General features: G+C 35.6%; 1 protein-coding gene across 15 annotated transcripts in view; it reads left to right on the top strand.

The window, feature by feature from the left end:
- Window positions 1–22,669, top strand: part of LOC100624329 (zinc finger X-chromosomal protein) — a 60,911-nt gene extending 38,242 nt beyond the window's left edge. For 6 of the 15 annotated variants that reach the window (XM_021080936.2, XM_021080938.2, XM_021080934.2 and 3 more), the window contains 6 exons: window positions 3,945–4,505; window positions 16,245–16,394; window positions 16,713–16,856; window positions 17,225–17,380; window positions 17,838–17,978; window positions 18,955–22,669. In XM_021080936.2, coding sequence (XP_020936595.1) covers window positions 3,945–4,505; window positions 16,245–16,394; window positions 16,713–16,856; window positions 17,225–17,380; window positions 17,838–17,978; window positions 18,955–20,138 — 2,336 coding nt within the window. In that variant the 3' untranslated portion in view covers window positions 20,139–22,669. Of the gene's footprint in view, window positions 1–2,099; window positions 2,155–3,944; window positions 4,506–14,896; window positions 14,968–16,244; window positions 16,395–16,712; window positions 16,857–17,224; window positions 17,381–17,837; window positions 17,979–18,954 lie in introns of those variants that run through there. The other 9 variants (XM_013991057.3, XM_085009010.1, XM_085009008.1 and 6 more) reach the window with 4 other exon arrangements.
- The last annotated feature ends 1,187 nt before the right edge of the window (window positions 22,670–23,856 follow it).

Here is a 23,856-nt window from a genome sequence, read left to right on the forward strand (position 1 = left end):
TTCTTAAGGCTGGTTTCCCAAATTGTTAAATCCTGCTATCTTTTTATTTATTGATTCTTCCCACAGTTTTTCTTTTCTTGAATTTGCCATAGTAGCAAGAAAAAACCAGGGAACATCATCAACACTTTGCCAAAATATCCTGAGCTATAAATGTCTCAGTTCACTGTTAGAAGTTATGCTTTTCACATAACTTGGAGCATACAATTTTTAAGTTGTCTGCTACATATGATAAGAGTGTTTCTTCAGTTTTGGTTAATGTGTTTTCTCTTCTTTTAACCTTAGCTGTGTGCTTTTTTTTTTCCCCTCTCAATTCTTTGAATGATGATATATTTTCAGAATGACTGGGTTATTAGAAATATTTTTACAGAATTCTGAACCCTTAGAAAGCTATTTTAGCAATAGTCCTGCATTTATATTAACTGCATATAGTGACTTAGAAAGTCCATCTAAAAATTTTCTATTTTGGTGGTTTCCTTTTTCTGAATTCCCACTAGTATGAGTTGTTAACATTGTATCTCTATTAGTAGTCTATTCAAGTGAATACAAAGCACTTCACATGTATATATATTTGCATAGCAGCACACCACTCTCTAGTACCAAAAATCTATATTCATTTCTATTAATGTTCCAAACATTTGACAGACCTAGCGGTTTAGAACAATAAAAGTCATCTCACTTCTCACTTCTCATCTTATTCGATAGATAATAAGTCTGTCATGGCATGACTCTGCTATCTGGTCTTGGTTTCATATGGCTGAAATAAAGTAGTGTGCAGGGTGTTGTTCCTTTCTAGGGATTTTGGGGTGAATCTAATTCCAAGCCAATTTAGATGTATGGTGGGAATTCACTTCCTAGCATAGTTATATGGCTGGGATCATTATTTCTTTGGTCACTGTGAGCTGAAAACCTTTTCTTTGCTGCTCGCGGCTACTTGTGTGTATTCCTTGTTATGCTTTCCATGTGTCCACTTCCAGCACTAGTGAATTGAAACTCTCCCAGACTTAACATTCTGCTTCAGCTCTATGATGCCAGCCTTTGAAATTTTTCTGCTTTGAGGGTTCGTGTGATCAGATTGGACCCTTACAAATTATCTAGTAAAATTGTCCTATTTTAAGATTCATAACTTTAATTTTATCTGTAAAATATTGATGGCATAAGGCAGCATAATGCGAAGGAGTCACAATTCCAATCATTGAAATTTGGACATTTTTCAGGAAGGTTGAGGTGGAGTGGATGACCCTGGGAGTCTTACATACTGCGCTGGCTCCTCATGCCATTGCCTCCCACTTAACCCAGGCACTATTAACTCATTCTTAATAATATTAAATTATTTTCCTCATAGTTTCTTTTTTCATTAATGATACCAGTACTTATCCTAAAATAGCACATGGTTGACATCATTTCTGTTTTCTGCACTACTTAGGAGATAATACAAGGTCCTTAGTATTTTGACAGTATCTTAGTTATGCAATACTGTGTCTTCAAAGGCTTTCTAGAAAGAGCCTTCTGCATTGTTGCAGATGGAATCTTGCTTCATTCTTCTAACTGTCCAAGGAAAATTATATTCATGAATTTGTGATAATGAAAAAAAAAATGACATTTATGGATGCCCATGGTTCTAAGTACATCATATTGTAAAGTGATTTATACAGCTACTCCTTTAAGTTAAAATTTTAAGGATTTAAGTTGTTGAATTTTATGTGGTCATATTGCCATATATTAAAGTAGAATTTACCAAGAAACATGAAGATTTTTAATATGCTCTCTAAATCCTGTGTGTGTGTGTGTGTGTGTCAAACAATTTAGGGTAGTCTTTTGATAGATGTTTGATAATTTCAGTTTGATAATGCTAAATACATCTATGTTCATTTGAACATATTGGAGGATGTAATGTACTTGAAAGAGAGATTGTGCGTTTTTTGGAAAAAAAAAAAAAAGAACAAACAAACAGTATTTAAGCTTAAAGCCATAAGCCTCGTGCAAGTCTGAGTCATGGGCTAAGTGGTAGATTGAAAGACTCCTGCATTTTAGCCACAAATCACTTAATCTTCCAGGACCTCTATGTTCACATGTCTAATAATAATGAAACCTCTCATTAGTTTTTCAGAATACTTCCCTTACATTTCTGCTTGATCATCACAACAGTCCCGTGAGGTATGCATGGTAGATATTACTGTCCTCATTTTACTGGTGAGGAAACCAAAACTAAATGACTTGAAGAAGTTAGCAAAATGAATATGTCTAAACCATTGTTTCTGATTTAGATCTTTTTATCAGTGCTCTTGGCACTAAGTGCTTTAAGAGCTCTGTTTTTAAGATGGAGATTAAAGTCATCTATTGCTTCATGTGAATGATCACAGATATTGAAGGCAAATTATTATATATTTTGTAGAAGTTCTGTAAAAATGGAAGAAAACATCTCTCGTTATTGTTTCTCTGTGTCACTCAAGTGAGTATTAACTGGCTTTAAAGACTTCCTGTAGCCTTATTTTTCTTTGATCTTTGTTAATCATTTTTTTGTTTGTTGAAGAATCTGTTTGTTTCTTGGACAGCCTAGTCATTGACATACAGTAACTGAGGTAGACCTCTGCTTAAATTCAGCTTCTCCGAGTCACAGCCAGGGGCACTAATCAACTAAATAGCATTTTAGTTAAGACTCCTGTGTTGACTTTTCAACAGAACCAAGATACCAGAAATCTTTTCTTTTCTTTTTGTCCTTTTAGGGCCGCACCTGGAACATATGGAGGTTCCCAGGCTATATATCTAATCAGAGCTTCAGCTGCTGGCCTTTGCCAGAGCCACAGCAACTCAGGATCCAAGCCAACTTACGCCACAGCACATGGCACTGCCAGATCCTTAACCCACTGAGTGAGGCCAGGGATCGAACCCGCATCCTCATGGATGCTAGTTGGGTTCGTGAACCGCTGAGCAATGATGGGAATTCCGTATGTAAAATTTTTGATAAGGATATTTTACTTATTTTCCCGTTGATGGCATTCGTTCAGTACTTTGTCTTCTGGAAATGACTGTGTGATCTTGGTGAAGTCATTTAATCTCATTGGACTCCAACTGATTCACTTTCTTAATGGCACAGTGGAGTAATGTAGGTTTCTTATATTTTGAGGAATTGCCTTAAAGAGAGGTGTAGGGGGTCATTAAAAGACTAGATGTAGGTGAAATACCCTGGTAAACTTGTGAAAAGGCCCCACAGCAACTGACCTCACCTTCCACTGCTCTGGTACAACTGTACATTTTCTCATCTTATCTAAGTGGTCATTAACCAGTTGTCTTTCTCCTTTCTTCTTAACTCTGGTCTTCTAGTCTTCTTTGCATTGATGAGCCAGTCTTTTTATTTCTTAAATTCAGAGGATAATTTCTGAATTTCCAGTCTGGTAAATGGATACTGGTAGAATGTTACAGCAGAATAGAACGGGATGATTACAGAGGATAAGTTTTTTTAAAAGGAAAGTAATAAAATGGAAAAAGGAAGGAGAGAAATATGAAGAAAACTGTTACGTTAAAGGAGTGGGGGGGAAAGGAAAAAAATGGAACAGATGTGAAAGAAGATCATTAGTTTTCAGAATTTATATTACTTGCTTAATTTTCATAATTATCATAATTATTGAATTTTTTTGCCTGTGAACTTTAATGTTCTTTTTTAATGAATATTTTTCTTTTGTGACTGCTCTGCATTTTTTGTCTATCTAGTATTTCTTTCCCTATTAATTAGAGTTGAATAAATACAGTGCATGTGTAAAAATTTTGTGTTTCTTGTATGACTTAAAAATACAATAGATTCACTCTTTATTTCTTAAAGCTGTTTTACTATTTGCGAAAACTAAGGCTATGTTTTTTTCTGGTGGAAGTTAAGTAACATTTATATCGTTTGAGTTAGTCTTGCATGCCTACCTGAAATTTGTCATTTTAATTTTTGTTTTTTTAAGGAGCTGATGATACACACATGGATGGTGATCAGATTGTTGTGGAAGTTCAAGAAACTGTTTTTGTTTCAGATGTTGTGGATTCAGACATAACTGTACATAATTTTGTTCCTGATGACCCAGACTCAGTTGTAATCCAAGATGTTATTGAGGATGTTGTTATTGAGGATGTTCATTGTTCAGATATCTTAGAAGAAGCAGATGTGTCTGAAAATGTCATCATTCCTGAGCAAGTGCTTGCCTCAGAGGTAACTGAAGAAGTTTCTTTAGCACATTGCACAGTCCCAGATGATGTTTTAGCTTCTGATATTACTTCAGCCTCAATTTCTATGCCAGAACAAGTCTTGACAAGTGAATCCATACATGTGTCTGAACACATTGAACACATTCATAATAGTGTAGTTGAAGCAGAAATCGTCACTGATCCTCTGACAGCCGACGTAGTGTCAGAAGAAGTTTTGGTAGCAGATTGTGCCTCTGAAGCAGTCATAGATGCCAATGGGATCCCTGTGGACCAGCAAGATGGTGACAAAAGCAGCTGTGAGGACTACCTTATGATTTCCTGTAAGTCTTGGGGTATAGTGATTGTCAGAGGTATTTTTGAAGGCTGTCTTTTCTAACATATATCTTTTGACTTATGTAAAAATAAGATAAGTCTCATAAGCATATTTGTTTTATTGTTTTAGTTTGGTTTCTATAAAATAAGCCATAATTAAGAAAAGTGAAATGATAACAAAGTAAACACTTACTTCTTCATAAGGATTGTAATACAAAAGTAAAGGATGAAAAGAATAGGGCTGAACTATATGAAATCATGAAAGATGATAAGGCTCTTACCTGCTTTATTAGAATTTCACTGAAATTATTTGAATTTCAGTTTCACTTGCAAGGGTTTCACCTGGGGTAGGGGTGGGGTGGGAAACTTCTGTCTTTATAATGCAGTCATCTGCGCACTTACTGTCTTTCTCTCATATAATGTCTTTGTCCCTTTCAAAGGTAAAATCATATTTTAAAAATAGGTTCACTTTGGTTTGGAATTATATTAATTAGTTTAATGCCTAGCTTCTGGTTTAAAAAACTTATTTTTCCTACATCACCAGGTCATGGGACAAATAGGGTCTTTGGAATCAAGTTTTGCAGTATAGATAGAGATCAGAGTGTTCCCAGTAACTCTTGAGTATATTTCCACTTGGGTCTTTGGGCATGGCACAGCAAAAGTTATTACAGAAATTTTTGGGTCAGGGAAAATAGGCATTTATTTACCTCTTATGTGATCAAGTAAAACATCATGATCCAGCTTTATGATAATGATACGTTTCTGCATTCAGCTGAATTTGCTTAAAACCGTCAAGAGCCTGATTCTCCTGATTTAGTAACCATTTGATGAATTTATTCTCTGTATGAAAGCTTGTTCTAGATTGAAGATGTTGAGATAATTAATAAGTATTTCCAGTTATTGTCCTTGAGTTTGTATTCTAAAGAAAAGGGGGTAAAGGTAGTATTTATCATAACTGGTTTAGGATTTAACTTTAATATAAATTTAATTGAAATATTGTTTTAATAAGGTGATTTTATTTAAAGACTTAATTTTTTTGATATCCTCTTGTTTCTGACTTCTGTGAAAGATACTTCCTGTAATGCTTTCTTATAATTTAAAACACTATTTGGAGAGGAGGGTGGTTGGAACCTATTTTGGTAAGTTAGCTAGAGGAATTATGGACTGATACATTCTATACATGATAGAGAAAACTGAGATGCTGTTATCGACCATCTGCTTCAGTGCTTTTAATAATTGCATGAGATGTGGGAGTATTTCAGTCCCTTTGATATATTTATTCAACATATATAGGTCAAAGAATGTAGATGAATGTCTCTTCTCTTCTTGTTAGAAATGTCAGTAAGTTGTTAGGTCTAAATGCCTAGTAGTTTTTATAATCTTTAGTGTCCATCTTGGCAAGTTTCTTCCCTTTGAAGATCTCACCTAAAATAGTAACAAAGAATAGTTTTCATAATAGTGTATCTGGACATAAATGCTCATTATTACAGTTGCAGTATATTGTCTTCTATTCTGTATGCTACTGTTGCTTAGAATTGGTTATATCTTTCTTGAAGACAATCTGATACATCTTACTTAGCTATCTGTCCCATCAAACTCTATGCATATTAGATTGAAATATTTGTGGATTGTTGCATATATTAAAATTCTGTGGATAGCATGCATCCTGCAGGGCCATCTAGTTTAGATGTTTTAATCAGTTGACCTGTTACTAGTTTCTCAGTGACTGGTTATAGTGAACATTTAATAAAAAGAGATCCAGTGCATTCTCACATCTAATGCATAACTTTTGATGATCAGTATAATTTATGAGTTTTTTCCCTTTTAGTAGTTAGTAGAAGGGATGGTAATTTTTTTTGTAGGGGGGGGTCTTTTGTATTTTTAGGGCCACACCTGTGGCATATGGGGGTGCTCACACTAGGAATCTAATCAGAGCTGTAGTCACTGGCCTACGGGTTCCTAGCCACGTCTGTGACCTATGCCACAGCTTACAGCAATGCCAAATCCTTAACTCACTGAGCAAGGTCAAGGATTGAACCCTCAACCTCATGGTTGCTAGTCAGATTCGTTTCTGTCACAATGGGAACTCCAAAAGATATTTTTAACTTGTATTTTTAATGTACATATTTATTCCTTTGTTCTGTATTTAGTTGTTGGATATGTGTATACCTTACCAGGCTCCCTACGAGGTGGTTTTGCTTAATTTTTTTTTTAAACTGGTAAAACAAAATTTTGAAGTTTTAAACATAAATATACACAAGAAAGTATTTCTGAAAATTGAGTAATATGTTATAGGACATTTTTTTTTTTTTAAAGGTTGTTCTGATAAAACTTTAGAAAGGCTTCTGTTCATTGGATGAGAGTTGATGTTTTTTAATGTAAGGACTCTGAAGTGTATTTAGAAAATATAAATCCAGGAGTACAGTATATCAAAGGAAATAGGCAAAAGGAGGTGAAAATTAAACTGTTAGATTCAGGAAATAAGCAGTAGGGAAAATAAAGTCATCATTAAGATAAAAAAGCCACTTGTAGAAGCAACAGTAAGAATAAATAATCTGCTATCAGGGATCTTATAATTAGATTTTAGAAAATTGCAAACATGAAATAAAAAGGTAGAATTAAACTTGATTATGGAGAAAATTGATAGGCACAGGAGATGGAAAGTAGGAAATAAAACCCACGTACAGAAAGGAAGGAAACAATAAATGTATCAAAGTTATGGGAGAAAAGTTTTCCTGATTACTATTAAACATTCACTCCTCTATAGAAATAAAGAGAATACTAGTAAGAATGTCAAAAACAAGCTTTTTCAGAACTGTGGAAACTAAGGGGCTTTGCAGCATTATAGAGAGTGTTTATTTAAGATAATAGACTTGGAATTCCCATTGTGGTACAGCAGAAACAAATCCAACTAGGAACCATGAGGTTGAGGGTTTGATCCCTGGCCTCACTCAGTGGGTTAAGGATCTGGTGTTGCTGTGAGCTATGGTGTAGATTGCAGACATGGCTCGGATCTGGCGTTGCTGTGGCTCTGGCATAGGCCAGCAGGTGCAGCCCTAAAAAAGACAAAAGACCAAAAAAAAGAAAGGAAAAAAAGAATAAAATAGACTGAGTCTTGGTAAGGTAAGAAGGGTGAGCTTTGTGGCCTTTTAACTTGCACTATTTACATGTACCCTTCCCAAGCTGTGTGAGTTAAACTTAAAATCCAGAATCTTTCCCATGGTAAGCATCAGTTGCTTGGCAGTTACAGGAGGGGACAGGAAGGCGTTAAAATTCCTTCAAGGCCCATTTCCAGAGAATTGTTATTGTTTGACTTGGGAATGGTTCCCTGGAAGACCCCACTTTTTTCTAAACTCTAAGGTTGCCTACTCTTTCCCTGAGGTTGTTCTCAAAAAACATCAGCGGAATCAGAGCAGAGAACATCACTCCTAACTGAGGCAGTAGATGTCATTAGGGCAAACAATAGACGTAACCATAAAGTTTAGGAAATGCTTTCGTGAGAAGCTCTGAAGAGCTGGGACATTTTTCTTAGAATCTTGATTATGTAAATGCCCTGGGCTATACCACTGTTAAGGAAAGACCTAGCAAGATGCTGAGCTCAGATCTTTAGCAAACCTTGAAACTCTGCCCAAGCAGGAAGTAAAAGCCATGTGGAGTATGAATTTCCAGACTGTTGAAGATGTGTTTCAGTGTGCTCACAGAACTCCTTGGCAAACATTAGAAGAATTATTGGTGACATGAATGTATAGAAACCTTGATCCAATCAATAGCTAATCATTTATCTGACAGAGCAGAAATTTTATTATCCACATAGAGAATACAAACTTTATGGAATTCATTCAGAAAAGTTTCTAAACAAGTAGCAGCAACAAGTGGGAAAAGGCACAACCTGATTTAGAGCTGCCATGTTGTATTATTTTAAATCTTTTCATTTTCAACAAAAATTGTAAATATGCAAAGAAACAAGATGTGGCCCAAACAGTAAACAGAAAGTCATGCTGAAGAATTCCAGACAGTGAACTTGTAGAGCATTAATGAGCTATTGTTTTTTCTTGTTTTATTATTTTAATATAATGAGCTATTTTAATTGTATTCACAGAGCTAAGGGAAACCTTATATGTATAAAACTAAAGGAAAATATGAGAATGGTGTCTGGTAAGATTGAGGGTATCAATAAAGAGATATTTTAAAAGAACTAAGTAGTAATTCTGGACTTAAAAATTATACTTGAAATTTATACCAAAGGAGCTCAAAAGTAGATTTGAACAGGCAGAAAGAAAGAGTTAGTGAACTTAAAGATACATCAAATGATACTGTCCAGTCTGAGAAGAAAGAAAAAAAGAGTCATGTAAGATGAATGTAGTTTACATAGACCTATAGACCACTCTCAGGCACACCAGCATAAGCAGTCCCAGAAGGAGAGAAAAGATGGAAATGGACTGAAAGAATATTTCAAGGAATAACAGCTAAAACCCACAAATTTGGTGAAAAATATTAATCTACATATATAAGCTGAGACATTTGATGAACTTTTTAAATTGTTAAAAGACAAAAAGTCTTGAAAGCTAGACAAAATTGACTCATCACATACAAGTGATCTTTCCTCAAAAAGTGTAATTGCAGATTTTTCATTTGGGAATTTTGGAGATAAGATGGCAGTAGGATGATAGATACAGCATATTGAAGGAAAAAAGACTGCCAACCACCTGTGGAATGAGAAGAATTAGAGAAATGAAGCTTGGAGAATTAATATCAAGAGAGTGGAAAGTGGTTCTATTATTGTTTTAAGAGGGAAGAGAAAGCTTAGTTGTTTACTGGATGGAATGTTCTCGGTGAAAGATGGTGTGTAAATTAATGATGTAAAAGATAGTTCTTGAACAGTAAAGAGGAAGTATAATTTAGTGCTTAAGCAGAGGGATTAATCTTAAATAGGAGCACAAATAATTTGTGATAACATGGTAAGTCAGAATTTATAGTTGGCAAATGAGTAGAGCCAAATTCATTGGGTTGTGAAAGTGATACATCAGTTGTTTTTGAGAAAATAGGAAGTAAGATTATTAGGTGGTGATGGAGATTTGAGGAAAAAATATGAAATATAATTCATTTTAAGGTTTATGGCCAAGTATTTTTAAATGAGACCATAGAAGTTGTGGTATATTTTGAAATCTAGACTTAGTTGCCTAAATAATAGGGGCAGAGACAAAAAATTGCATTTGACAGGTAAGTGGTTCTGTAAAGCATGTGGTTATATGAAATGAGAACGGGCCACAGGAATTGGGAAAATATTCAAAGGAGTAGCTAGAATGGTCAACCATGGAATTAAACTGGTTTTATTGTTGGACTTGGCTAAAAATAATCTTGTTATAATTTTTGAGCATTTTCCCATCCTTTTACAAGTGTATATGCATAAAAAATATATGAATAATATTCTTGTATATTGTATTGATAGCTCTGACTGATGGAATTAGAGCACAGTAAGATGTATCGTTAGCAAAAGGTGATCTTTTTTTTTTTTAAGTTGCTTTTTAAAGGAATGAGAATTGCTTAAACTTAGGTGGGATGTTTTTATAGGAGCAAGGGTATTGGGAAAGATAAGACTATATAGGCAGTATGCAGTTTGAGCAGATGATGGTAGGCTGATTTCTAATTTATTTGCATCTTTTTTTTTTTTTTTTTTTTTTTTTTTTTTAAGAGGGCCGATTGATAGCAGTGTTAGGTGGGAAACCTGGAGGGGGGAAATCAAATACATGATTGTTAGGTTCCTGAAGTATGGGCAGTGATTGGTAAAGTTTTAACACCAACCTGATCTTGAGAGATTAGGTGATACATGTAAATGGAAAAATAGGCCAGATACTTTTATGCAGAATGCTAAGGATGATGAAAGTTTTCTCTGTTTATGAGGTTAATTTAGACAAGATGCAATTCCAGTGCACATTTGATACTATTTTTTCCTTCTAAAATTATAAATAAGTTTTCCTAGAAGCTTAGGGAAATGAGGTAACAGAACCAGCTGAAAATGAAATGAAGGTCTGAGTTCTGAAGACATCTTTATTACTTCTCCTTCATTCTTTTTTTTTTTTTTTTTTGTCATTTTGCTATTTCTTGGGCCGCTCCTGTGGCATATGGAGATTCCCAAGCTAGGGGTCTAATCGGAGGTGTAGCTGCCAGCCTACGCCAGAGCCACAGCAATGCGGGATCCGAGCCGCGTCTGCAACCTGCACCACAGCTCACGGCAACGCTGGATTGTCAACCCACTGAGCAAGGCCAGGGACCGAACCTGCAACCTAATGGTTCCTAGTCGGATTCGTTAACCACTACACTACGACGGGAACTCCTTCATTCTTTTTTTTAAAAAAATACAATATCTCTTTATTTTTCTTTCTTTCTTTCTTTTTTTTTATTATTTCCCCAACACAATTTTTTTTTTCCCCATTGTACAACATGGGGACCCAGTTACACATACATGTATACATACTTTTTTCTCCCCTTGTCATGCTCCATTGTAAGTATCGAGACATAGTTCTCAGTGCTACACAGTAGGATCTCATTGTTAATTCATTGCAAAAGCAATAATTTGCATCCATTAACCCCAGGCTCCCCATCCATCCCACCCCCTCCCCCACCCCCTGGAAAACCACAAGTCTATTCTCCAAGTCCATGATTTTGTTTTCTGTGGAAAGGTTCATTTGTGCTGTGTATTAGATCCCAGATATGAGTGATACCATATGGTGTTTGTCTTTCTCTTTCTGACTTATTTCACTCAGCGTAAGAGTCTCTAGTTCCATCCATGTTGCTGCAAATGGCATTATTTCAGTTTTTTTTTTTTTAATGGCTCAGTAGTATTCCACCACATCTTCCCAATCCAGTCGTCTGTTGGTGGACATTTGAGTTGTTTCTATGTCTTGGCTATTGTCCTTCACCAGTCAGTAGCTCACTGACTTAAGACAAATCACCTGCCACCCCAAAACTTTCATTTCTTTATCTGTAAGTGATACAAAATATTAAGAGTGCTAAAGCAATTGTAAAATGCCATGCAAAAAAGGCAGTTTTAATTTCCAGAAATTACACCTTTGTATCTAGAGAAGCCTTATTATTCTAAAGCTTTAGCTCTTAATATTGCTACATTTTTTAAAAGAGAATTATGGAAAAATCATTTATCTGATGACTCAGTTTTGTGCAAGCTTTTCCCTGTTTTTAAATTTAAATTGTTTGTTTGTTTTGCTTTTTTAGGGTGGCCCCTGCTGCATATGGAAGTTCCCAGGCTAGGGGATGGATTGAAACTATAGCTGCTGGCCTATGTTACCACAGCCACAGCAATGCCAGATCCGAGAGCTACATCTGTAACCTATGCCACAGCTTATGGCAATGCCAGATCCTTAACCCTCTGAGCAGGGCCAGGGTTTGAACCCACATTTCATGGCTCCTAGTCTTATTCATTAACCACTGAGCTACAAAGGGAATTCTGTAGTGGGATATCTTTTGAAGGTGAAATTTTTAAGGTGAATTCCAGTTTTCTCTAGTAAAAGAATAGGTTTGCTCTTCTTAGAGCTTATATGCCATGGTGTCTTTATTCCGTATTTTAATGATTTTTTTTTAATTTTTAAAAATATTGTGGCTGCATCATGATAGGTGAAAGTTCCCCGGTCAGGGATTGAATCCAAGCTGCAGCTGTGCACCATCAGATCCTCTAACCACTACACTAGGCTGGGGATCAACTCATGCCTGCCCAGTGACCCAAGTCACCTCAGTCAGATTCTTAATCTTCTCTGCATGGCTCGAATTCCTCTAAATTTTTAAAACTAGAAGGTCATTAACAAGCTGATGGTAAATGTGACATTTTGCAGACTCTGAAATTACTAGATTTTCCAGTCCTGAGGAGTTTTATTTTAGGGATACCTACAAACTAAGATTTATAAGAATATCTAGTATGTCCTGGTAAACACAGGACATTAAGTTTTTCAGTACCTGTTTGGAAACACTTTTTACAAACTTGCCTGAAGAGGCAAGCTTCATCTTAATCACTGTTCTTAGGGGTTAGTATTCTATAGAGAATTATATATTTATATATTTAGTCTGAATTTTCCTGCGTCATTTGCTGAGATCTCCATCCTTCAATGCTATCTCAGTTTAATATTCCAAAGTTACCTGTAAAAAAGTCTTAATTAGGTCAGTTAGCTTCATATGTCATGTAAATATTTAGTTTTGAAAAAACATCAGACCATGATTAATGGCATGATACCTCTTTCTCCTTATGTATATATTAAACATTGTCAAGCTATTTTCTATAGTTAAAATCAGGGTTTAGGGAAGGGTGTGTGTGCATGTGTGCGGGTGTGTGCAAAGAATTTAATTAACCACTTGGGCTTTTTGAAGCTTGATACCATTAAGTTCTTCCTATACCAGCTCATTGTCCCTCATTGTCTCATGTTCTTGACCCAGTCTGCCATTCTCTTACTTTTCAACAAAAGTCCTTCCCTTCTCTTGTGTATTTATGGTAGAAGCCACCAGTCGAGATTTTTTCCCCCCTACTTTGTGCATTTTTAGTTCTTTTCCAGCCCTCTCCCTTAAACAACCTTCCTATTGATACTTATTCACCATTTTTAGTCTCAAATGTAATAGTATTTGTTCTCCCATATAAGGAAATTTTCTTCATCTTTGTGCTTAAGTTTCATCTCCCTTCTGAGATCTTGAACCAGCAGTTTACAATGTGCTCTATCTAACTCTAGCCTCCTCCTTGACTTTGTATATGTATTATCTTTGTAAGAAGATTTCAGGATATTGCTTAAAAGTAGTTAATGTGTAAGTAATTTGTTGGGAAGGCAATGGTCTTGATTTGTCGTAAGAAACTGAAGAGTAATATTTTTACTTTTGAAATACTAATTTTTTTTCTTATATGTATTTTTTTCTACTATACAGCATGGTGACCCAGTTACACATACATGTGAAATAACTAAATTTATTTGGACGTCTATGCAAGAATGTTCTGTAATTCTGTGTAACAGTTTGTTTACACAACTCCAATTTTTGGGTTTTTGAAGAAAATGAATATGGGGAAGATGGGGAAATATTTCAATGATAAAAAAATCTAAATTCTATCTTTATAAGCACATTAAGAATTTAAGACATAAAAAATTATGTAGTGATCAAAACTATCACTGTGGCTTCAGCTGAGTTGTACTTGAGTCATGAACAACTCATCTGTAGCTACCTATGGAAATCATCTAATTGTACTATTCTAACAACTTAAATCTCATAGAATACATTCTTAAAACACTAAAAGTTGATGAACATTAGATGTAAGTCACATAGGTTTTCTATTCTGGCTGAGGTTATTAGCTGTGTCCCCTCAGATAAGTCATTCAGCTGTCCTGAACATCTGTTTGCTCTCCTTTAAAATTCTGGCAGTACTTTAGCACTTATATCATAAGTATGTGGTGGCCAGGTAGGTGATCACTTAATAAATGGTACTTATATTATTTGTACTATCACATTTAAAAATAATCACATATTCACTATTTATTCCTACTAGAATATAAACTTCTTAATTAGTACATGAGTTTTTTGTGTTTTTATTTTTATCTCTACCTAGCCCAAAGTCTGATTTATAGTTGTGATTCATTGTTGAATTTAATAAAATATAGTCATTCAAAAGGATAATAGAACTCATTGGGGCACCAACAGAACCAAAAAATGGAATAAAAAGTCTTTTTTTTTTTTTTTTTTTTGTCTTTTTGCTATTTCTTGGGCTGCTCCTGCAGCATATGGAGGTTCCCAGGCTAGGGGTGGAATCGGAGCTGTAGCCACCAGCCTACACCAGAGCCACAGCAACGCAGGATCCGAGCCGCGTCTGCAACCTGCACCACAGCTCACGGCAACGCTGGATCGTCAACCCACTGAGCAAGGCCAGGGACCGAACCCGCAACCTAATGGTTCCTAGTCGGATTTGTTAACCACTGCGCCATGACGGGAACTCCTGGAATGAAAAGTCTTAATGGCAGTACTGAAGACAAGCTAAATCAACTTACTTTTCTGGGCTTTGGTTCTGTTCTGCTATGCTTCTCCTTCTCTGTTAGATAACACCACCTGTGCCTAGAGAAGAGAGAATATTCCTTTTCATTCTTTCTCTAATGCACACAACATCAGTAAATCCTACTTTTGTGATGAATTGTACTGGCTAAGTTTTTATCAGTCTTTGCCAAACTTTCTTTTGTGCCAGAGATAACATGAATGACCACAAGTGGGTAGTAGTGGATCAAAGGTTATATTATTTGGGAATTATATTTTTGGTATTATTACAATTTAGAGTCAGTTTCTTCGAGACATTATTTTTTACTTTTGTTAATTTTCCAAGTCCTAAGCATAATGCTGCCCTTTTTTTTTTTTTGCTTCTTTCATAAAGTTTAAAATATGAAAATGTTTGTTCTGTATTCCCTCAATCTCTACTGTTGGGAATCATGTGAGCCTCTGTTGGTAAGTAAAGGTATTTTTCTTTTCAAAAACATAAAAACAGCCTGCCTTCATTAAGGTTTATAAGAGTATTTTTAAGCATAGATTTGCTGCATTTGTGAGCACTGCGTCAGGCTCTTTACTTTTATGCACTTAAGTATGTTTTTGCATATGTTACTTTCATGTGTACACTGTGTGTATGTAGTTTTACAGTAAACAGTTTGATATTTACATTGATCATTGGGTACGCTTTTGTGAAAATTGTTAGGATTTTTTAATGCAATTCTAATAGAAATAGACAAAGTCAAACAATATTCAGGAGTAGTACATATAAGATAGGATTGATAAAATGTTTACATTAAGACTAGTATTTGGTATAAACCAACTATAACGGAAAAATAAAAGTCATTAAAAAAAAAAAACACTAGTTTTTACTAGGACATATTTTACTAGGGCATATTCCACAAAATCTTTGAGGATATAATACTGCTTTACCTTATGAATGCTATTATATCCAAGGATAAATTGTGAAATTTCATTACTTTAGCTAGTTTCCTAGATTTCCAGCATTTTGCTTTAAGTACCCTTTTTTTTTTTTTTTTTGGTCTTTTTGCTATTTCTTTGGACCGCTCCTGTGGCATATGGAGATTCCCAGCCTAGGGGTTGAATCAGAGCTGTAGCCACCGGTCTACACCAGAGCCACAGCAACTCAGGATCTGAGCTGCGTCTGCAACCTACACCACAGCTCACGGCAACGCCGGATTGTTAACCCACTGAGCAAGGGCAGGGATCAAACCTGCAACCTCATGGTTCCTAGTCGGATTCATTAACCACTGCGCCACGACGGGAACTCCGCTTTAAGTACTTTTTATCTTAATATCTCATCCCACTTTTAGAAAGCTTTCAAAATGTATTTATTAAATCTTATACTTTCTAGGTGGAATCATACTTTTTTTTTAAAGGGCTGCTCCCACAGCATATGGAAGTTCCTAGGCTAGGGGTCGAATTGTAGCTACAATGGCAGGCCTACACCATAGCCACAGCATCACAGGATCTGAGCTGCATCTATAACCTACGTCACAGCTCATGGCAACACTGGATCCCCAACCCACTGAGGCCAGGGCCCAAACCTGCATCCTTGTGAATACTGGTTGCAGTCATTTCCTCTGTGCCACAATGGAAACTCCTCGAATCATTTGATTTCATGGTTAAACTAGAGATTATATTTGTAAAAAGGGACTTTTGAAAATGATAATATCTGTCTGCTGTTATTATCTGTAACGTGTTTCCTGCCTTTTTAGTGGATGATGCTGGCAAAATAGAACATGATGGTTCGTCTGAAATGACCATGGATGCAGAGTCAGAAATCAATCCTTGTAAAGTGGATGGTACTTGCCCTGAAGTCATCAAGGTGTACATTTTTAAAGCTGACCCTGGAGAGGATGATTTGGGTAAGAGTGATTCAATCAAACTCTTCAACTTGATTACTTTTCAGGGGTTTAGACTGAGAATATTTGAGTTTTTAATGAAGGTAACTTTTATTTATTTTTGGCCATGCCCACAACAAGTTCCTAAGCAGAATCAGACCACAGCAGCTGCTGCATTGACAACACCAGATCTTTAAGCTACTGCACCACAAGGGAATTCCTGAAGACAACCTTTAAAACAGACTTTCAATGTATTAATAAAATGTTGAGTATTTATTAAGGTGAAACAGGTGGAAATGAAGTTTTCATGTAAATTCTTGGAGCTCTCATCTTCCTTGCTAGGTGGCACTGTAGACATTGTGGAGAGTGAGCCTGAGAATGATCATGGAGTTGAACTGCTTGATCAGAATAGCAGCATGCGTGTGCCAAGGGAAAAGATGGTTTATATGACTGTCAATGACTCTCAACAAGAAGACGAAGATTTAAGTAAGTAGGTGGCCTTTTTGTGGGAGAGGCTATAGGCCTTTATGTTCCTGTAGCTTTTTTTTTTCCTTTTAAAAAGTACGGCCAGTATTTGAATGAAAGAACTAGCATTGTTGTGGAGATTATTATGCTGCTGTATTCCAAGGGAAAAAGCAGTGACTTGTTATGTGTGCTTAAAATGTTGCTTTAAAAGCAAATTATGGTGAAATCCAGAATTGTAAGATTCACAGTATTTAGTATGTAAAAGTAATATGTAGGTGTGTAACGTTTGAATCTTCTTTGTGCATACTAACTGAATTCAAATAAAAATATATTTTCTTTCTCATCTGTAAACTTCGTTACAAAAATGGTTCTATTAACCTTTCACTTAGATGTTGCAGAAATCGCTGATGAAGTTTACATGGAAGTAATCGTAGGAGAGGAGGATGCTGCTGTTGCAGCCGCAGCAGCTGCTGCTGTGCATGAACAGCAAATGGATGACAGTGAAATCAAAACTTTCATGCCAATAGCATGGGCAGCAGCTTATGGTAGGTCGTGTTGCAGCTTGAGGGATTGCATGGTTCTTGAACTTTATTATTGAAAAACAGTTTCTGTGGTCTTAAATTAAAAAATGTAAAGTACTCATATAGTGATTTAATCAAAAGAGAGGAAGATGATATAGTCTACCTTTTGCCTTTTAATAGGAATTTTCTCCATGCTTATATTACATAAGACATATGTAGTACATAGCACTGAAGTGTATCTGGCTCATGACCTTTAAGTGACAACGAGAGAGTTTATGGGGAAGAGTGCTCCTAGATTGCAAAGCTAGACATTTCCTGTAGTTTTATATATAAATATGCCCAATAAAAGCCCAATACCTAGATAGGAAATTTTTGTCATTCATGAGTATCATATCTTTTAATTGTTGTACTTAATAAAAAATCCCTAGTTCTTTATAGTTTATAATACTGTATAATTTTGTTTTTTAATACACATTGTTAGGTAATAATTCTGATGGAATTGAAAACCGGAATGGCACTGCAAGTGCCCTCTTGCACATAGATGAGTCTGCTGGGCTTGGCAGACTGGCTAAACAAAAACCAAAGAAAAGGAGAAGACCTGATTCCAGGCAGTACCAAACAGGTGAGGGCACTTGAGTTTCACAGTGCAGTGTGCTCTGCAAGCTCTCAGATGAAACTAGTGGGTATCCACAAAGGTGTTATGATAACATTTTAGCTTTGAGAATACCTGTAACTTTTGTGTATTGAATTTGAAAATATGATTTTAAGAATTCAGTGATATTCATGAATGATTTCCTTGGATAGAAAAAAATTAAGTTTTGAATCAGAACCTAATTCAGGAAGAAGAATTAAAATATCAGATTATTTTAATTAAATTGAAAATAAATCACTTAAGTATGTTAGCTTTAAATGAACAAATTTAAATATTGTTTGTATATTAACTTAAAACAGGCATCATTCACAGAGGAGCAGGACACATAGTTCAGTTCAGTGTTCCTTGAACATAATCCTTTTCTCTGTATCTTGTACAGTGATTTGCATAGTAGAATTTTTATGGGTATGGTTGACTTTACTATAAGCTAGTATAATTTAACTTGGCATATTTAAAGCTGAAGTGTTGAACTTTGTTTTGATGCATGATTTTCTGTAGATATCTAAATTTTTATGGCTTTAAAAATTGCTTCTTTATTTTAAACTGGGGATGAGGGAGAACCCTGGTGGCATAGTGATAAGGATATGGCATGTCCCTGCTGTGGCTCAGGTTACTGCTGTAGCCTGGGTTTAATTTTGGCTCAGGAACTTCCACATGCTGCAGGCTTGGTCCATATAAACAAATAAATAAATATTAAGAACACTAGGGGGAAAAACACCAAAACTGGGAATGAGATTGGTATAGTCATAATGAAATTTCTGGACATAATGAAATAATAAGGTTCTTTTTATTACTAGATTGTTGCAGCTTTTATTGAAAAGTGGTGAAAGGAATGTTAACGTAGGAGTACTTGTAAATAATGATCAAAACACATGGTTTAAATGCTTGAAGAAACTGAAACAGAGCTTGGTTTGACACTCATGCCTCTTTCTTTTTCATTTCTTAGCAATAATTATTGGCCCTGATGGACATCCCTTGACTGTCTATCCTTGCTTGATTTGTGGAAAAAAGTTTAAGTCAAGAGGTTTTTTGAAAAGGCACATGAAAAACCATCCTGAACACCTTACCAAGAAGAAGTACCGCTGTACTGACTGTGATTACACTACCAACAAGAAGATAAGTTTACACAACCACCTGGAGAGCCACAAGCTGACCAGCAAGGCAGAGAAGGCCATTGAATGTGACGAGTGCGGGAAGCATTTCTCTCATGCTGGGGCTTTGTTTACTCACAAAATGGTGCATAAGGAAAAAGGAGCCAACAAAATGCACAAATGTAAATTCTGTGAATATGAGACAGCTGAACAAGGGTTATTGAATCGCCACCTTTTGGCGGTCCACAGCAAGAACTTTCCTCATATATGTGTGGAGTGCGGTAAAGGTTTTCGTCACCCATCAGAGCTCAAAAAGCACATGCGAATCCATACTGGGGAGAAGCCTTACCAATGCCAGTACTGCGAATATAGGTCTGCAGACTCTTCTAACTTGAAAACTCATGTAAAAACTAAGCATAGTAAAGAGATGCCATTCAAGTGTGACATTTGTCTTCTGACTTTCTCAGATACCAAAGATGTGCAGCAACATGCTCTTATTCACCAAGAAAGCAAAACACATCAGTGTTTGCATTGTGACCACAAGAGTTCGAACTCAAGCGATTTGAAACGACACATAATTTCAGTTCACACAAAGGACTACCCCCATAAGTGTGAGATGTGTGAGAAAGGCTTTCACAGGCCTTCAGAACTCAAGAAACATGTGGCTGCCCACAAGGGTAAAAAAATGCACCAGTGTAGACATTGTGACTTTAAGATTGCGGATCCATTTGTTCTAAGTCGCCATATTCTCTCAGTTCACACGAAAGATCTTCCATTTAGGTGTAAGAGATGTAGAAAGGGATTTAGGCAACAGAATGAGCTTAAAAAGCATATGAAGACACACAGTGGGAGGAAAGTGTATCAGTGTGAATACTGTGAGTATAGCACTACAGATGCCTCAGGCTTTAAACGGCATGTTATTTCCATTCATACGAAAGACTATCCTCACCGTTGTGAGTACTGCAAGAAAGGGTTCCGAAGACCTTCAGAAAAGAACCAGCACATAATGCGACATCATAAAGAAGTTGGCCTGCCCTAACAGTACTTCTACAGAGAGGTGTTGGCCTTAAAGCAGAAAATTCATTTTAAAGCCAATCAGTCTTGTCACATATAATACTGTACATTGATTAATATTGTGCACAGATAGGATTATTCCTTCTAGTTAACATTACATTTTATTCAGTAGGGTGTTCTGTATCCTGTTCAGTTTGTTCAGTGAGGAAAAGTAACAACAAAGAAGTTGCTTTTAATAAAATAACCCATGATTCTTTATTGCATTTTTAAGTCTTAGAAGTTTTATTATTTAAGTGTTTACTTTTCACCTTTTCACTCTTCTAAGACCACTTAAAGATTTAAAAATAGATTGGTAACTCTAAAAGTAATCATTTGATCCATTTTGTTCCCTACAAATTCTTTGCATTTAAATAGAAGCATCTGCTAAGTATCGGTGGGAGATTTTACTGTCAGGTCCAACTATAACGTGAAAGTTACTCCTTGTCTTGCTTAACATTTTCAAGTCACATGACCATGAAACTTTTCATTTGAGCCTCTATATTTGCTAAATATGGAACAATGTATTTCATTTTCTTTCATTTAGCAAAGTGTGCTTGTTTTTACTTTCTTTGTAATGTTTATATTTTCTGCCGCTCCAGCATACTTACAGAAAATCTCTGAAAAGTTTTTCCTGTTTTTCATTCTCTGTATTATTTTGTTTTGGAATTCTTGTGTTCTGCAAATGAGACTTACTATGAACTAAGTTTTGGAATTTTTTAGAGATAAATGTGGCTTATATGATTTTCTGTAACTGGATGTGTAAGTGTACCTTAAATTTTACATGTGCCTGTGTGTTGCTTATTTTACACACTTAAACGCACAATCCCAAATTTTATGTTTTTAATGATAAGTATTAAATGCACAATAAACGGAAAGATCCAGGGATGTATAGAGCATTTTCGCCAACTTTTTATTCAGAGAGTTTAAAATTTAAGCGAATAATTAGAAAACAAGGACAGTAGTATATTTGTGAAGTAAAGGTATTATCTTTTAAAAACTTTGGTAATTGGTAAAGCAAAGTTAATGTATTTCAGGATAAGAATGGTTTCATACAGCCTCATCTTTATACCTTAAAATTTTATGAAAAGCTAATGAGTATGTAGAAATAAATCTCGGTTCTGAGAAGCCTATAAAGAAAAACTGTCTTTTAACAGAATAAGGACTATTAAGAGGAAGCAGTGGCTCTATATACTAGAGAAAAGGTGCTAATTAAACTTGACAAATTCAGGCTGCGTCTTTATTTCTCAATTAGCAAACTTAAAAATAATTTAACACTCAAGTTGGATTTTATTAGAAGATAGAAATTGTGTTTAAAGCATGTAATAAAATGTAAGGCTTTATTTGAAATAGCAGCAAAGTTTTCATAGGTTTTTTTATTATTTGAGAGTTGTATTTTAAGCAGTGAGTCATAAACATACAAAATGAATTCAAACAGTTAATTAGAATATGGTTATTTAATACAAATTTTTGAGAACAGGAGACATTTTTTAGTTTGCTTCAATTATCTATTGGCACACATGCGCTGGCACTCTGTGGGAGGTTAGAAATTTTCTTCCCTTCTGATAGGTACCTTACAACTTCATTATGGTGCTTTCTTTACTTCCGCTTTAAATAAATTTCACCTTCTGCCTTTCTCTGTGCCATTAATACTCATTCAGAAGTTATAGTAATAGGGTTAGATGTCTAAGTGTATGGGGGTTTTCGACAGCCTCTAAAGGCTAGTTTAGTCTAGTTCTAAATCAGGTTCTTCAGATACATGGGAATTTAAGCTTAATGCCAACCAAAGCCACAGTATGGATTTTGGAACCGCCTCCTTCCTAGCCCCTATTTATGTCCCCACCTATTTCAGTGTCCGTCTGTTGGCCTGTTCTGGAAAACTCTCATTTTTATGCGTGAGAATCTTTTAAATCTCCCTTGAATTTGTTTTTCCCTAAGTAACAAAGAAATGTTTAATGAAAGTTTACATTTACTGAAAGTTTAAAAAGTTAAGAATTGTAAAACATTCTGTAAAATTAATATAGATAAATAGTTATTTAATTATATTTTAAAGAGAAACTGAAAGATAATGCAACACTTGACATATTCATATTTCTCATATTCTGGAGTCATACAGAATTGTTTTGTTTTTAAGCACAATATTGAAACCTTTAAAAGGTACTTAAGGATTTGGTCAAGTAAATATGATACCACATTTGTCTTTAAAAGAAAATATGAAATTGTACTTACTGTTATGTACTGATATTAATTGAGTGTTTTAATTCTTAAAACAATTTGATTAGCAAAGCTAAAAAGTGGATATTTCAGTTTAATGTTTTAAAAGGTACCAATTTTTAGAACATAAGTTATTGTTTTGTTGAAATAACCTGTTAAATACTGTATGTTCCTTCCTCTGTACACATTGTAAAATACTTAAAGTAAAATACTTAATAAGAAATTCATACAGAAAAACGTGACACTATTGTAAATGTGTACTTGAGAGTAACATGCAAAAATAAAAATCATACTATTTTCCTGTTAGTGTTTAGTCTATTTGATACCAGTACTGAGTTAACACTTTTACTTAAGAAAAAAAAAGTACAGTTTTGTTAAATTTAACAAACATAAAATAGTGCACTATCAGAGATCCCATCGTGGCTCAGTGGAAGTGAATCCGACTAGTAACTATGAGGTTGCCAGTTCGATCCCTGGCCTTGCTCACTGAGTTACAGATCTGGCGTTGCCCTGAGCTATGGTGTAGGTCTCAACATGGCTCAGATCGGTGATGCTGTGGCTGTGGTGTAGGCCGGCAGATACAGGTCTGATTAGACCCCTAGCCTGGGAACCTCTATATGCCATAGGTGTGGTCCTAAAAAGAAAAAAATCCCAAAAAAACAGTGCACTATTTTTGTTTCCCCATGTCTTAATTCATTTTGTATAGAAGTGAAATGAATGCAAAATACTTAACGGCTTTTCATTTTTTGACATGGATGGAAATGTTCATCCTTTGAGTCTGCAAGTAGTATTTAATTTTGAAAAAATCTTTTAAGATTGTTTTCATCTTTTTTAAAGGGTGGGGGGGGTTGCCTTTTTTTTTTTTTTTTTTGTCTTTTTTGGTCTTTTTGGCCATACCTGTGTTATATGGAGGTTCCCAGGCTAGGGGTTAAACTGGAGTTGTACCCACTGGCCCATATACAGCCATAGCAACACAGGGTCTGAGCCTTGTCTGCAACCTACGCCACAGCTCACGGCAACACCAGGTCCTTAAAACCTACTGAGCAAGGCAGGAATCGAACCTGTGCCCTCAGGGATCCTAGTCAGATTTGCTTCCGATGAGCCATGATGAGAACTCCATAAATTAAAGTGTTTTTTTTGTTTGTTTGTTTTCTTTATAGGACTGCACCTGAGGCATATGGAAGTTCTCAGGCTAGGAATCAAGTTCACAGTCTGTGGCTGTGGCCACAGACACAGCAACATGAGATCTGAGCTGCATCTAGGGCAACTGTGACAATGCCAGATATTTAACACTTGAGCAAGGTCAGGGATCAAACCCACATTGTCAAAGACAATATGTTGGATTCTTGATCCACTGAGCCACAACAGACACTCCTCAGGTAGTATTTTAGAGTACTTAAGAGCTATCATTGCTGAGTTTTTATTAGTATGTCCTGGAAATGTATTTATTTATTTATTTTATGAAGATTTACTGCAGCAGCTCCTGTCGCTGC

This window comes from Sus scrofa, chromosome Y (genome assembly GCF_054392235.1).
Source record: "Sus scrofa isolate SSC_HxYL_T2T_F1_AM1 chromosome Y, Sscrofa_HxYL_maternal_Yorkshire_Landrace_v2.0, whole genome shotgun sequence".
Classification (NCBI taxonomy): Eukaryota; Metazoa; Chordata; class Mammalia; order Artiodactyla; family Suidae; genus Sus; species Sus scrofa.